At 45.6% G+C, this 16,184-nt stretch overlaps 1 protein-coding gene across 4 annotated transcripts in view; it reads right to left on the reverse strand.

Moving 5' to 3' along the window:
* Positions 1–16,184, reverse strand: part of agbl1 (AGBL carboxypeptidase 1) — a 268,365-nt gene that overhangs the window by 185,994 nt on the left and 66,187 nt on the right. For all 4 annotated transcript variants that reach the window (XM_085968576.1, XM_085968575.1, XM_085968577.1 and 1 more), the window contains 4 exons: positions 14,086–14,759; positions 9,198–9,275; positions 6,814–6,906; positions 6,207–6,355 (listed from right to left, as the gene is read on the reverse strand). In XM_085968576.1, the coding sequence (XP_085824702.1) occupies positions 6,207–6,355; positions 6,814–6,906; positions 9,198–9,275; positions 14,086–14,759 (994 nt within the window). The remainder of the gene's footprint in view (positions 1–6,206; positions 6,356–6,813; positions 6,907–9,197; positions 9,276–14,085; positions 14,760–16,184) is intronic.

The following is a 16,184-nucleotide window of genomic DNA, read 5'->3' on the forward strand; positions in this document are numbered from 1 at the left end:
ATCCCATATGCTTTGCTAACCACTCTCTCAATATGTCCTGCCACCTTCAGGGACCTATGCACATCAACTCCCAGCTCCCTGGTTTTGTACAGACCCTGGTTTTGCACAGACAAGCATTAGTGTAAGAATGATCTTTCTCCACCTCCAAAACCAGCAAGTAAATAGTTATGCCATAACACTGCCCGTACCTGGATGCTAATGAGCTCTCTATCAACAACAACAACTTGTACTTATATAGCGCCTTTAACATTGTAAAATGTCCCAAGGCACAGCACAGGAGTGTTATAAGACAAAAAATTTGACACCGAGCCACATAAGGAGAAATTAGGGCAGGTGACCAAAAGCTTGGTCAAAGAGGTAGGTTTTAAGGAGCGTCTTAAAGGAGGAAAGAGAGGTAGAGAGGAGGAGAGGTTTAGGCAGGGAATTCCAGAGCTTAGGGCCCAGGCAACAGAAGGCACGGCCACCAATGGTTGAGCGATTATAATCAGGGATGCTCAGGAGAGCAGAATTAGAGGAGCGCAGATATTTCGGGGGGGTTGTGGGGTTGAAGGAGATTACAGAGATAGGGAGGGGCCTTTTGAACATTACAATTGAATCTGCTTCTACCACCCTTTCAGGCAGTGCGTCCCAGATCATAGCTATTATATTATTATGCCAGTATGCACGGGTGTAGCCAGGCATGCACAGTGTACACACCTGCATAGGTTTTTCGGCTACCTGGGTGCCAAAAATTAGCTCCAGCCCCCACTCAATCTCTCAGTGCCACTCCCCACTCTGACCTCCTCGTGCTCCGAATGGGAGCGAATTTGCACAATATTTTTACAAGATCAGAAATCTTAATCTCCATTAATGTCATGGTTCATCCTCATTGGAAGTTGAGGAATGGGAAAGGATGAGAAAGGGTTCCAGAAAGAATGGGGCGGGGGGTGGGCGGAGCGGGGAAGAAATGAAGGTGGATGGGGCAGTGTGCAAGCGTGTCATGGGAGGGGAAGCAGCGTGCTGGTGTGAACGGAGGAAAGAGAGGGAGAGGAACGGCAAAATGAATAAGAGCAGGAAAGGGGCAGTTGGAGGGTGGGGAGTGCCCTTGTAAGCGGGAGGAGAAGAATGACTGTTGAGATAGTCTTTAGAGAAGTGAAGATCTGGTTGGCCTCCTGGATCTGGATGCATCCAAATGTCACTTAGATTTTTTAATCTTAAAAAAAAATACAAAAACTATCAGTTGCAAAGCAAAACTTTGCAAAATAAACCAGAATGTTTCATTCTGATATCCCCTAGGAAAGTGTGCACCAGTGAGCATATTTGGAAGAAATGTGTACAATTTCAAATTTCCTGCCTACAACCCTACCAGAAGATGAAAATGACTTGTGCTTATATAGCCCTTAACATGAAAAAAAATCCCAAGTAGTTATTGACGTAAGAAAACTACTAGGCACTTGGTCTAAGCATTAAACAAAGCTTTAATCAACTGTTTTTCAACATGGAGATCTAGTTGTGTCCTTCACTAGTTCCTGTTAAGAATGTCCTGAGCAAGCTGGGCCCATGCCTGAGTATTTATACTCTCCCTGGACAGCGCCACCAGCAGGCCGCCCAGTATTATTTCATAAGTCATTTCCACATGAATGACAAGATTCATGTCAGTTATTGTTGTTGAAATCGATCAGGCAGGAGTAGAGAAATATGAAGACTTGCACCATTAACTTACACGGGGGATCTCCCGATCGTCCACCCTAACTTTGACAGAAGATCCACGAACATCCCGGAAAACCATGCTGTATTTTCCTCCGGGATTTCCACGGATCCTCTGCCAAAGTTACGGCAGGTGATGGGGAGGATCCCCAGGGAACTTCAACCCCCTCGCTCCTGATTCAGCCTCCGTTGCAACATTTCTCACATGGTAGCAGATTGCTGACCCTGATTAAAATATAAACTAAACCAAAAAATATACCACTGAAACCTTGCCCGGTAACCCAATGACCAGATTAGAGAGTTGATGGCAATTGGTTTACATTAGGGAAGGAACTACTGGATAGTTACTGACTCGCATGGAGGTGTGCACAGTGCACAACACCACAAGCAATGGAAGCTATTTTCACCAAACAAGGAATACCTAATGAAGTCTTTACTGACAATGGTCCACAGTATGCAAGTGCTGGCTTCAGACAGTTATCAAACAATTAGATTTAATTTGTACAGCTTCCAATGGAATTACCCATCATTTGATGACTTCTCCACAAGTCCATTCGAGACTTAAAGGAACAGATAAAGAAACCAAGGAGCAGTGGGATATTGTGCACCAGTCTCCTCGCCCACTGGAAAACAGGCAATCAAAAGTACAACGACTCGTAAAAAGAGGCAGCATAGATTATGAAAACTGCAGCAGATTATCAAAGTTCTTTCTTTCTCTTGCATGTTGAAGCCTGTATTGCAGGATGGATGTAACGACAAGTATTGGAGTACAGCTTTAAAACAAACAAATACAGCCACACACGAGGAAGGTGAAATCACTTCTGCAGAACCTCATTCTGCAAACTTAAGCTGATGATAAAGTCTAGCCTACATAGTTGTCACAAGGCAGCACTTTCCACAGCTATTATGCTACTTTCGGGGCATTAATGGCACATGAAATTGACTAGCAAGCCATACCATTAGCTCCTGTTCAGGGTTTTCTGCCAGAATTGACTGCAGACATTGAATACACCCACTCAACTATGGGTGGGTGTAGTCAAAGTCGGGAATAATGATGAAGAAACAATATGTCACATTTCCTGTTATTACTACCACAGCAACACTGGTCGCAAGTAGTGCCAGCATGTTACTGGCACCCAGCGCTCCTGAAGACACAGAGAAAAGCCTTTTAAAATTGAAATTCATCCCTGAAGGAGCGAATTGATCACAAGAAATTCTCCAAGGTTATCAGCACAACACATGGACGAGTGAAGGTTTCACGAAAGGTGTTTCCCTTAGAGGAAAATACCAGTAACACTGTCTAACGACAAGTGATCCTAGTAGAACCACTAAACCAAACATGAAGCCCATGTGATTAAAGGGGCAGTGGCACCATGGATACGAAATTGGTTAAGAGACAGAAAGCAGAGAGCAGTGGTGAGCGGTTGTTTTTCAGAATGGAGGGAAGTATGCAGTGATGTCCCCAGGGGTCAGTATTAGGACCACTGCTCTTTTTGATATATATTAATGACCTCAACTTGGGAATACAGAGCAGAGTTTCAAAGTTTGCAGATGACACGAAACCCGGAAATGTAGTAAACAGTGAGGAGAATAGTAACACACTTCAGGAGGACATAAACAGACTGGTGGAATGGGCAGACACAATTTAACGCAGAGAAGTGTCAAGTGATGCATTTTGGTAGGAAGAATGAGGAGAGACAATATGAACTAAATGGTACAATTTTAAAAGGGGTGCAGGAGTAGAGAGACCTGGGGGTGTAGGTACACAAATATTCGAAGGTGACAAGACAAGTTGAGAAGGCTGTTAATAAAGCATATGCGATCCTTGCTTTATAAATAGAGGTATAGAGTACAAAAGCAAGGGAGTTATGCTAAACCTTTATAAATCACTGGTTAGGCCTCAGCTGTGTTCAATTCTGGGCACCGCACTTTCGGAAGGATGTCAAGGCCTTAGAGAGGAGGCAGAGGAGATTTACTTGAATGGTACCAGGGATGAGGGACTTCAGTTATGTGGAGTGACTAGAAAAGCTGGGGTTGTACTCCTTAGAGCAGAGAAGGTTAAGGGGCGAGTTAATAGAGGTGTTCAAAATCATGAAGGGTTTTAATAGAGTAAATATAGAGAAACCGTTTCCAGTGGCAGAAGAGTTGGTAACCAGAGGTCACAGATTTAAGGTAATTGGCAAAAAGAATCAGGGGGGAGGTGAGGAGACTTTTTTAACACGCGAGTTCTTCTTGTCTGGAATGCACTGCCTGGAAGCAGATTCAATAATAACTTTGAAAGGGGAATTTAATAAATACTTGAAGGGGAACATTTTTCAGGGCTATGGGGAAAGGGCAGGGTAGTGGGACTAATTGAATAGCTCTTTCAAAGAGCCAGTACAGGCACGATGGGCCAAATGGCCTCCTTCTGTGCTGTATCATTCTATGACTGCACAATAAACCCCATTATGCCTATTCTAGAAATAGCACACAGGCCAGGCAACATGCCAATGACAGAATAAAGAGCTCACTGCATTATATTTGGTATGACTTTGGATAGAAGGATAAATGTGATTTAAAAACTGGCTTCAGCAAGTTGTATCTCTGAGCAAAGCTCATGGTTTCTATGGTAGTGCAAACCATACCAAGGACTGGCACAGTAATACTGTGGCAATGGGAGAAGTTTATGCTGGATGGATTTTCTTTCTGTCAAAATCTCTAATGAGAATTTAATTAAGTCAAAAGTTGTATGACTAGCTGTTGAAATGTTAAAGTCTACAGATCAACATACAGTACTGTGGAATAGATAAACTCAATTACTTGGATTATGGAGCCATTGAAGTGAGGTATTTGCCGAACAATATTAACACCTGGACAATCATACTCCACCTCGCAAGGTATGCCAGCTGACTCAAAAGTAATGACTATAATTTGAAACTATTCCCATAGTATAAATTCTAGCTCTGATAGTTCAGCTTCAGTCCTGTCTGAAGATCTGAACTCGGTGCACAAAAAGTTCACATCACCCTTGTACAACTACACATCAAGAAGGTGTACTGCCGCTTACCAGGCTGTGTAGGAAATGTGTTCTAAAAATGTTAATCCCTTGTGGACTGATTTGTGATGAAGTGTATGGGTTTGTGTTAAGAAGTAATTTTCTGGAAGTTGTTCCGGACTAAGTAAGCTGTTCATTTTGTGGCCTAATTTACAGCAAGAAGCCGACAAGAAGTCCCGTACTGATTATCCAGTGGGCAATTCAACAAACCGCATGATTACTCAAGACTCACAAGCTGAACATTGTGCAGCCTAGGGGATGACAGAGAAGTGAGTGATTCCAGAGATATTAAATGTTATAAGTGCAATAAAGTGTGACACAAATCAAGCAATTGCTGGTCCAAGAGGGAGTCCAGGCACCGCCTGGAAGATTGCCGCGAGACACTACATTATCAAGAGCTGTGTAGTGACAACAAATTCACAGGATATGGTGCAGTGTTTAGACCCGGCCACTGTGAGCATTGAATTGTCAAAAAATGATGCAGGGACGACTGTGAGCACTGTGAACAGAGAGCTGCCTGACAGAGTGTGTAATTTGATGCTGATACATCGGCATCAGTTTTCAGAGGGCAGAAATGCCCATATTCATGTAGTTTAGAGGCAAAAGAAATATCCTTGGCCAAAATGTGGCTAGAGTGTCCATTTTGGACAGGTGAGAAAGAAGTGGGAGTTTCAGTATAAGCATTGTTGGAGAATGACTTAAATATCAATATATATCAACAGCCTGGGCCAGAGACCAAGATAGAGCTGAAAAACAGACCCGCTAGTGTGGAATCAATGCAGCCAGCTGCAGTGGACACTGGGGGAATGGGGCAAGTGTTTCACTAAACTGAATCAGATCTATCTGGAGGCAGTGGACCAACTGCATTAACTTTGCACACAATGGGGGAATGCAAGAGAGATAGCAAGTTACGTATTAGCAGAAAACCCAAACTGGTAGCAGCAGCTGTATTTGTAAAAACCCAGTACAACATAATCTGACCACTCTTGCTCTTGCCGATCGTGTTGGGGCAGATGGTGTTGTTTCAGGCGCAACCCCTGGAAAGGAACAAGGAGGAACATGTCCACCCTCTCCAATCATTTTTGCTTTGGTTATGTCCTCTCTCCTCATCCTACACCTGCCGCCCCCCCACCCCCACCCCACCACCCCCCACTTCTAATCCCAGCAATGACCCTGATATCTCCCCCTAACTTCTATATGTGACTATACCTCTGCAGAAGTCCCAGGAACACAACTCTAGTCGGCATCATCTATCGTTTGGAAGCAGAAATGGAGTGACCGCTGCAGCCGGGAGATTATTAAGTGGAAAAATGTGGAGCTTTGTGAAGCTTGTTTTCAAGGCACAGCCAAATCTTAGAGAGCAAGCTTCAATTATCATATGAAACAGAAGATTTCTGACCTTGCACATATAGCTTCAGACATAACACTCTATTTTAATGGGCCTGAGATGCCAAATTTCTCTGTGCCCAGGATCTTTGCTTCTTACCATAGTTGAACTGGCTATTTGTCTTCTCACAGTTAATAACGTTGAATCGATACGGGATTCCAGCTTTCATGCCGCTGATCTCAAAGTAGAACCATTGATGCTGAAGGTCTGTGTTGATGTCAGCGTTCATAATCAAATCATATTCATATCTGAACAGGAATAAGAAACAATGAAATGTATTAAGCAATGGAAATACCGCTCCTCCTCTGCACAAACTCTAACCTGAACCGAGATTAACAGCAGTAACAGTATGGGCATTCTGCCCTCCGGCTAAGCATCCACACAGAGCAGCCCTGTCCGTGAGGAACACTGTTCATTCCTTCATTTTGTTATAATTATTTAAAAACGATGGCCAATTATAAACCATTTGTAGCAGTGGATTAGTTCCCCTGAAAATACAATGCTGCCAAAGCTTTGCATCCCTATGACTTTGTGGGTAAATGATAATAAACCAGAAGGTGGCAGGTTCAGTCCCTGGTCTGGGTTAAGTTGGCTGACCTCAGGCAGGGCAGTGGTAGGGAGTGCACAATTAGTTTCAATGGTTTCACTACATACACCAGACTGCACTACATACCGTACACTGTGTGGTGCCCTGTATTACACTTACTTGCGAATTTGAATAGCTTTTCGAAGATTGCCTGACTCAAAGTTCGAGTAGAACTTCAGGGAGACCTCATCTTCTGTTGTAACCAATGAAGGACTGTTGAAAAAAAACAGAAGAAGTTGATAGGAATGTTACTTGAACCCGAACTAAAAATAGGTTCCACCGAACACATGTAATCAAATGGCACGTTTTATAAAACAACTAAGAGTCTGGCGCAGGGTAGTAACTTTACATCCCGATTAGTCACACTACTGTGTGAGTAATGCAACATTAAACAGCTCTGCATCACCCTGTAGAACCCTCGGGAAAATGTTTAATGGCATGCTAAAGCTGAACTATTGTCTGTAACTCTTGTGTACTGGGAAGTGTCACAGGAGGCCGCGATTTTATCAGCACTAAGAGGGCGGGTTTGGAGGTGGGTCAAAGGTTAAAAGCATTTTGATTGACGGCGGGGTCCGATCCCGCCGTCAACCCGCCTCCAAACAATTTTCCCAAGTGTTGGGTCCCCAATTTGTTCATGGACCCGACACCTAGCCGCGGGAAGAGGATTAAAGCCACTTACCTGCCTATTAACAGGTAGTTGACAGGCTATTTTTAAATTTTGCTGCTTCTGCCTTGGGCTTCCCGATGTCCAGACACCATGCCAGGTAAGTATGGCGTGTTGTGAGTCTGCTGTAATGTTTCTGGATTGATGACAGCTGCAGAAGTGGTGTGAAGGATCCAATGGTGCATTGGTGAGTCTCAGAGGCAGGAAAATGTTGGGAAAATCATTTTTAATGCATTTACACATTTCTTTAGGTAACAAGTTTTGAAAACGATGTCCAGTGCCACCTCATTGCGAGAACCTCTCTCAACAGTGACAGATCACTTCTGTCACCTCACCTGCAGTTGCCATCTGTTCCAGCCTATGGAAGGAGTCACTGGAGAGCCTGGGTGCAAGAGGCCACCTCTGTACAGTGATTGTCAGTGTTTGCAGCACCTCAATGCTGTCAAACACTGAGAAATGAGCTGTCAAAAAAAAAAATTGTGCGTGGTCCCTTTAAGAAAACCGGCAGATGACGCGTCATCAAATGACGTCATCTGACCGGCTTCCTCTTAATTGGCCGGCAAGCCCACAGGGTGGGCTGAACAAGGTCAATCAACGTAAAATCACGTTCGTGGGCCGGATGCAGTTGGGGGCGGGGCTGGAAGCCGGAAACCACCTGACCCGCTCCGAACCCGCCTCCATTAATAAAATCGCAGCCAGAGTTCTTGCCTTTTAAGTTACTATACAGATGCCGAATATGCAGACAGTTGCAGGATACGGGAAGAAGCTCTAGAAAATGGCGGCGGTCTCTGCCATTTCTGGAAGTTCCCAATTCATCCTGTCAGAGGTGGAACCTCTGTCCACCCCTTAAAAGGCCAAATGATGACAAGGAGTAGAGCCTTAGTGGGGACTTCCCATTCCCCACCACTGGGGTTCAAGTCAAGCAATTGGCCTGGACCCCTGAAGAAGACCCCTTAAAAAAAATTGACAGATCAGCTTTATCAATGGGACTGAGGGGACAGCGGATGGGGTGAGGTGGGAGCCTGAGCAACAAACCCCTTCGGCCAGCCAGTATATTTTAAAATATTGCCTTGTTTGGTTATGGCCTAACTTGCGGTCCCTTTAAGGACCACCTGTTAAGGCCACCGGTTTCTCCGAGTGCAGCTAGTGCTGGCTGCCTCAGAGCAAACCAATCTTGCAGTGGGGGCTTGAAATAGGCATTAGAACTCTTACTTACATAAGCAAATTAACACCTGCTTCAAGTGTGGGCACTGCACACCAATTTTTTGGCCTTTACCAATATGGCCAGATGCCCACTTCCAGCTTGTAATGAGTGTGTGTTACCTACCTGCCATGTTGGAGGCTTAAGAGGCCGTTTAGGGCCCGAAAAACGGGTGTTGCGTGGCCTAATTTCTAGACCGTCAATTTTAAGGGTGATACTTTGCAGAATCCCTAGACATCTGTCATGGTGCTCATTCCTAAGTGCAATGCAACACAATTCTGGAAAGTTTACTGGAAATTAAATGATAAAAGGGTGCCATCTGCCTCACAAAGAGAAGATCCCTTTGAGGCATGTGGCACCAGGTGCGTTATGAGTTGCCGGACCGAGGGATATTAACAAGTCTCATTAAGTAATACAAATAAAAAAGAAAGACTAGAAAAACTGGGGCTGTTTTCATTAGAACAGAGGACATTTCACCAGCTGGCGATCCTGTCCATTTATTTTTTGTGCTTTTATCTGGTGCACTGCATCAGCAAAATGCTCAAACTTGCCAGATTCAGAATTTTTGACAACCATATGCTATGCAATCTGGGATTCAAAGGACGCATCGTGTATGGGATGTAAAATGGATTGACTAACCTTTCAGTATCAAAAACGACCCTGTCCAGAACATCCCCAGGGTTAACTAAACGTTGAATATCTTCAAATATTTTATCCCTGAAACCAAAGTATGTACAAAGTTTCAAAATCATTTCAGTACAAGCCAATAAAAAAAAATTATTAATAAAGGCATTAACTCCTGGTACTGAGGCCAGGAGTTCCAAGGTCAACTGTTCAAAACAGGGGAGTTTGTTCAAGAAAGGGGAAATTGTTCAAAAAGGGGAGAAGGATAAATCTGGTAATTACAGGCCAGGCAGTTTAACGTCGGAGGTGGGGAAGCTTTTAGAAACAATAATCCTGGAGAAAATTAACAGCCACTTGGAAAAGCATGAACTAATAAAGGAGAGCCAGCATGGATTTATTAAGGACAAACCCTCGACTCCCTCACCATTCAAAAATCTGTCTATCTCCACCTTAAATATATTCAATGACCCAGCCTCCACAGCCTCCACAGCTCTCTGGGATTCACGACCCTCTGAGAGAGGAAATTCCTCCTCATTTCCATTTTAAATGGGTGCCCCTGTGGTACAAGGCACAATTTCGAAATTTGCAGATGACACGAAACTTGGAAGTGTAGTAAACAGTGGGAAAGATAGTAATAAATTTCAAGAGGACATCAACAGTCTGGTGGAATTGGCGGACACGTGGCAGATGAAATTCAATGCAGAAAAGTGTGAGGCGATACATTTCGATAGGGAGAATGAGGAGAGACAATACATGTTAAATGGTACAATGCTACAGCAGGTGCAAGAATGGAGAGACCTGGGGGTGTTTGTGCACAAATCATTGAAGGTGGCAGGACAGGTTAACAAAGCAGTTAATAAAGCCTATGGGATCCTGGGCTTCATGAATAGAGGCATAGGGCTGGATTTTCCAAGCCCCGAGGAGGCGGGCATGGAGGCGGGACAGCCGGTAAACTCGGAGAAATTGGGGGTGGATGGCAAACCCGCCCCCATCCCGCCTCCGTGCCCTTTTGCCAGGAGGCGGGAAGATGTGCTGCCTCGGGTCCCGTCTCCTGGAAGTGGGAAAGGCATTTAATCCTTTTAACTGCCTGTTAACAGGTAGTTAACAGGCAGAAAAAAGGATTAGTGCCATTTTACCTTCACAGGTGAAGGCTTCCCAACCTCGGAGAACCCCGCCGGGTTGGAGGAGACGTGAAGGAGGTCTGCGGCAGTCGGAGGCACCTGGAAGTAAGATGTAGAGGTGAGTGATGGGTGCAAGTGTGGAGTGGTAAGTATGCAAGGTGAGTGATAAGTTTTTTTAAATGTTCACTTACCTTGTTTTCTTCCGACAGCCTTTAGCTGCGCTGGATCAGGAGAGCCGACATCCTCCTTGTCAATTTCACAGACTGGCTGTTGGATCCTCCGAACCAACAGCCATGTGAAATCAACAAAGTTGAAAGGTTTGATGAGTCCGGAACACAAGGACTCATCAAACTACACAGAATGTCAGTGTTTGACAGCTTCACAGAGCTGTAAAACGCTGACATTTCTTCTTTCAAGAAGTCTGGACAGATGGCACGTCAGACGCTGACGTGTTCTGTCAGTGACTTCCTCCCTAATTGGCCTGCTGAGCCCGCAGGGCGGGCTTAACAAGGTCAATCAGGGGAAAATTCCTCTGGTTGGTCTGATGAGGATGGAGGCGGGACATTGACACGACAAGCAGCAGTCCCGCCTCAAACTCGCCTCCATTCACAAAACCCAGCCCATAGAGTACAAAAGCCAGGACATTATGCTAAACCTATATAACACACTAGTTCAGCCTCAGCTGGAGTATTGTGTCCAATTGCGGGCCCCACACTTGAGGAAGGATGTGAAGGCTTTGGAGCGAGTACAGAAGAGATTTACTAGAATGGTTCCAGAGATGAGGGATTACAGTTACATGGCTAGACTGGAGAAGCTGGGGTTGTTCCCCTTAGAGCAGAGAAGGCTAAGAGTAGATCTGATAGAGGTGTTTAAAATCATGAAGGGTTTAGATAGAGTAAATAAAGAGAAACTGTTTCCAATGACTGAAGGGTCGATAACCAGAGGGCACAGATTTAAGGTGATTGGCAAATGTACCAGAGGGAACATGAGGAAAAACTTTTTTACGCAAGGAGTGGTTAGGATTTGGAATGCGCTGCCTGATAGGGTGGTGGATACAGATTCAATAGTAGCCTTCAAAAGGGAATTGGATAAATACTTGAAGGAGAAAAAATTGCAGGGATATGGGGAAAGAGCGGGGGGCGTGGGACTAACTGGATTGCTCTTCGAAAGAGCCGGCGCAGACTCGATGGGCCAAATGGCCTCTTTCTGTGCTGTACTATTTTATGATTCTATGAATTGGCAGTAAATCCGAGGTCTAGCAGCCAAGAATGCAAGGTCAATTGGCCAAGAATTACAACTTACAGCTCCAATTTTCAATAATGGACTCGAGAGTCAAAATATGAGAGGGTTGGTTGAAGGATATGATCTGCCCCACTCAGGTTTAACTACAATCTGATAAGGCATTCAATGAATGTGCTACTGACTTCAGTGGCACAGCATCAATATTGCCACAATCTATTGTACTCACTGAGTTGTATTGTCCTCACGGGCAAAACCTCACATGGGGAGAACAATTTCCAGGCGCAATCTCGTGTGCCCAATTTCCTTTGGAGGTGCGCCCCAGAGCCTGCAGTTTGTGAGACGGCCAACAGCCGATTGCTCGTGAGGGCCACCTGGGATTCAGGTAACTGTGTATTTACATTAGCATGACTACGAGATGACCCTGCAGAATGTTGCATTTCACGCCTGCAGTACTGTTTTGGCCCCGATCACTTTCTACCCCATGGGAAGTCATTAAGGGTGGGGACTGGAATGGTGTGCATGTGGTGCCGTGAGGACACCATCATCTTCGGTCACTTCCATCCCGCCCTGGTAAGCTCTACGTCACTGTCCCTGCTGGCCAGCCCCATAAGGGGCAAGGACATTGTTGAAGTCCCCATCAATGATTGCCTCCGTTTGGCAAAGCTGGTTAAGTAACGTGTCCATGAAGGAACTGTGACTGCAGTCAAGCAGCTGACTGGCAGAAGTCTGAGAATTTATGAGATGTAAAGACTGGCATTACAGGCTGTGCAGTGAGAGGCCGAGATCTCCTGGAGGCAGTATCAACTCTCCGCCAACTGCAGAATTTCAACGCTGTGCACCAGAACTCTACACATGCGGGTAGTAGATGGCTCCATTAAAGGCTCTTAGGTGTAGGTCTCCCAATGACATAAGCAATCTGTCATGCTACTAAAACATTTTTTTTAATGTTTATAAAAGGCTAGGAGTCAGGATCCCTGCCCGTACGAACTATAGAGAGATGTGACAGACAGCTGTGTTCTACTCTTCCTACTGTGACACCTCCACTTACTCTGCTGCCATGTACGCCACCCATACTGCTGCCCTCAAACTGGCTTGTTAAATCCCTCATGGTGCAGCCAATTTGATTCGCTCCACGTGACATCAAGGAACGGCTGAGTGCACTGAACACAGCAAAGGCTTATAGGCCCTGAAAACATCCCAGATATAGTGCTGAAGACTTGTGCTCCAGAACTAGCCACACACTCACTTAGGTGTTCCAGTACAGCTACACTGCTGGCATCTACCCAACAACGTGCAAAATTGCCCCAGGTATGTCCTGTCCACAGACAGCTGCGTCCTGCCCTTCCTACCGTGACACCTCCACTTACTCTTGGTGGCTGATTCGCTGATGATTGCAATGTTCAACTCCATTTGCAATTTTTCATACAATGAAGCAGTCCATGGCTGCAGGTGGCAAAATCTGAACAATATCCAGGCTTGGGCTCATAAGTGGCAAGTAACATTCACGCCGCACGAGTGCCAGGCAATGACCATCTCCAGCAAGTGAGAACCTAACCACATCCCCTTGATATTCCATGACATGACCATCGCCAAGTCCCCCACCATTAACATTGACCAGAAACTCAACTGGACCAGCCACATAGATGCTGTCAGAGCAGGCCAGAGGCTGGGTATTCTACAGCGAGTGGATCACTTTCTGACTCCCTAAAGTCTTTCCACACCTACAAGGCAGAAGCCAGGAGTGTGATGGAATACTCTCCACTTGCCTGGATGGGTGCAACTGCAACAACACTCAATAAACTTGACACCACCAAGAACAAAGCAGTCCGCTTGATCGGCACATCACATCCTAAACATCCACCCCACCCATTTCACGCCTGGCGTACCATGCTGCAATGTGCACTATCTACAGGATGCAGTGCAGCAACACACTAAGGATTCTTTGGCAACTTCCTCAATCTCATAAGGATGAGGTCGGCAGATGCACAAGAGCACCATCACCTGCATGTTCCCCTCCAAATCACACACTATCCTGACCTGCACATATATCGCCATTCTTTCATCATCATAATCCTGGAACTCCCTACCTAACAACACCTACACTACATGGGTTGACATTCAGCGAGGTATTCCCATGTGATGGGAGTGGCGCAGTGACCACTGCCCCCCCAACCCCACCCCCGCCCCTCACCACCACATCTAGCTGGTACTCCTGATTGGGAGTTAAGAGTCAGGCTAAGGACCTGTCGCTGTAAATGGGGATTTTGTTGTGGAAACAACCCAGAGCACGATTTGCTAGATGTAGAAACAGTGGGAGAAATGGGTTGCCTCATGTGCCAGTAGGGGCAGAAAAAAAGAAGAGGTAATTTGGTGTCATTCCTGGTGGACTGTTTGCGAGTGGTTACTTGCTGCTCAGCAGTAGCTGGGAGTACATTCAATGATATTAGCATGTCAGAGGACTGAATGATTTAATGACTACAGCATTAAAAGAGCTAAACGGCCATAACAGAATAAAACGCTTCATAATATTATTGCTTTACCTTTGATTTCCACACCGCTGACCCATCAGTGGCTCATGATAGAGGGGCGGGTTGTGACCCCAATAATCTGGAAACGCCAATCTTTTGTAATTGGTGGCTGATTTCGTTTTTTCCGCCATAGTGGCGTAAACATATGGATCATGGAATGGGATCATTTCTTTGCACATTTCTAAAAGCTTATTCCCAGTATCCTGATGCGCATGCTCTCTGCCGATGGTCCAGCTTTGACTGATGGGCTGAGCACATTCATCGCCAGCAACACTTTGTGCTTTGACGCTCTGTAAATCTTGAAAGTGTAGGTGTACTTTTGATGAATCTGCACTGCTCCTCTGCATATACGAATGCTTTTCCTTAATTTGATGTTTTGAAGGGTTCCGAGTGCATCCACCGCTTGGTCCTACTGGATGTGGGCCTGAACCTTGGATGGGTGTGCAATAACTCCTGGTCAATCCTTTGGACCCACTTTCCCCTCCACTGTCGGATGAAGCCGGAGATGTTTGACGACTTCTTCGGTTTCTAAACGAGTTGTGTGGCTTTGGTGAATCTTCCTCAACAGGGTCTTTGCGCCGCTCTCTGGGCTTCTTGTGTCTGTGACGCCCTGAGGTTGTGTAGAATGCTGAACGTGACGCATCATCCTGACTGCTACTTTGCTCATCCGATGTCGAGTCTAAATCCTGCAGAAAGCAGAACATGTGATATAATAATTATAATATATATGTTAGAACTATGAGAAAATTAAGAACGTGGTTGATGCGGGGTTTACTGTGGGAGGTTTTCTGCAATATCCTAGATGTCAGAGTTGAGATTCAGAAAACTTCATGTCAAGTGTGCCTCAAGGAAACAGAAGATTGATCATTAGAGCGAGGAAGCAGAGACTGCGGAATGTTTCGGCATATTACAGCACAGGAGGCCATGCAACCCATCATGTTCTGGCCGGCTCTTGGCTAGAGAGCAATCCAAAACCAATCCCACCATCTTGCTTTCTCCCCATACCCCTGTATCTTCCGCTGCTTCATATGTTTATCTAACTTTCCCATATAGGATACAATTGTTTCTTTATATTTGTTATGGGGATGTGGGCATTGCTGGCAAGGCCAGCATTTATTACCCATCCCTAATTGCCCTTGAAATGGTACACACTGCAACCACAGTATGTTGGTGGTAGAGGGAGTGAATGTTTAAGGTGGTGGATGGGGTGCTGATCAAGCGGGCTGCTTTGTCCTGGATGGTGTTGAGCTTCTTGAGTGTCATTGGAGCTGCACTCATCCAGGCAAGTGCAGAGTATTCCATCACACTCCTGACTTGTGCCTTGTAGATGGTGGAAAGGCTTTGGGGAGTCAGGAGGTGAGACACTCGCTGCAGAATACCTAGCCTCTGACCTGCTCTTGTTGCCACAGTATTTATGTGGCTGGTCCAGTTAAGTTTCTGGTCAGTGGTGACCCCCAGGATGTTGATGGTGGGGAATTTGGCGATGTTAATGCCATTGAATGTCAAGGAGCAGTGGTTAGACTCTTGCTTGTTGGCTGGCACTTGTGTGGCGCGAATGTTACCTGCCACTTATCAGCCCAAGCCTGAATGTCATCCAGGTGTTGTTGCATGCAGGCATGGACTGCTTCATTATCTGAGGAGTTGTGAATGGCACTGAACACTGTGCAGTCATCAGCGAACATCCCCATTTCTGACCTTATGTTGCAGGGAAGGTCATTGATGAAGCAGCTGAAGATGGTTGGACCTAGGACACTGCCCTGAGGAACTCCTGCAGTGATGTCATGGGGCTGTGATGATTAACCTCCAACCACCACAACCATCTTCCTTTGTGCTAGGTATGACTCCAGCCAGTGGAGAGTTTTCCCCTCGATTCCCATTGACTTCAGTTTTACTAGGGCTCCTTTATGCCATACTCGGTCAAATTCTGCCTTGATGTCAAGGGCAGTCACACTCACCACACCTCTGGAATTCAGCTCCTTTGTCCGTGTTTGGACCAAGGCCAAGGAATGAAGTCGGGAGCCGAGTGGTCTTGGTGGAACCCAAACTGGACATCAGTGAGCAGGTTATTGGTGAGTAAGTGCCGCTTGATAGCACCTACCATCACTTTGCTG

The sequence above is a fragment of the Somniosus microcephalus genome, chromosome 27, assembly GCF_052327205.1.
Source record: "Somniosus microcephalus isolate GS21.2 chromosome 27, FLI_Smic_1.0, whole genome shotgun sequence".
NCBI classification, from domain to species: domain Eukaryota; kingdom Metazoa; phylum Chordata; class Chondrichthyes; order Squaliformes; family Somniosidae; genus Somniosus; species Somniosus microcephalus.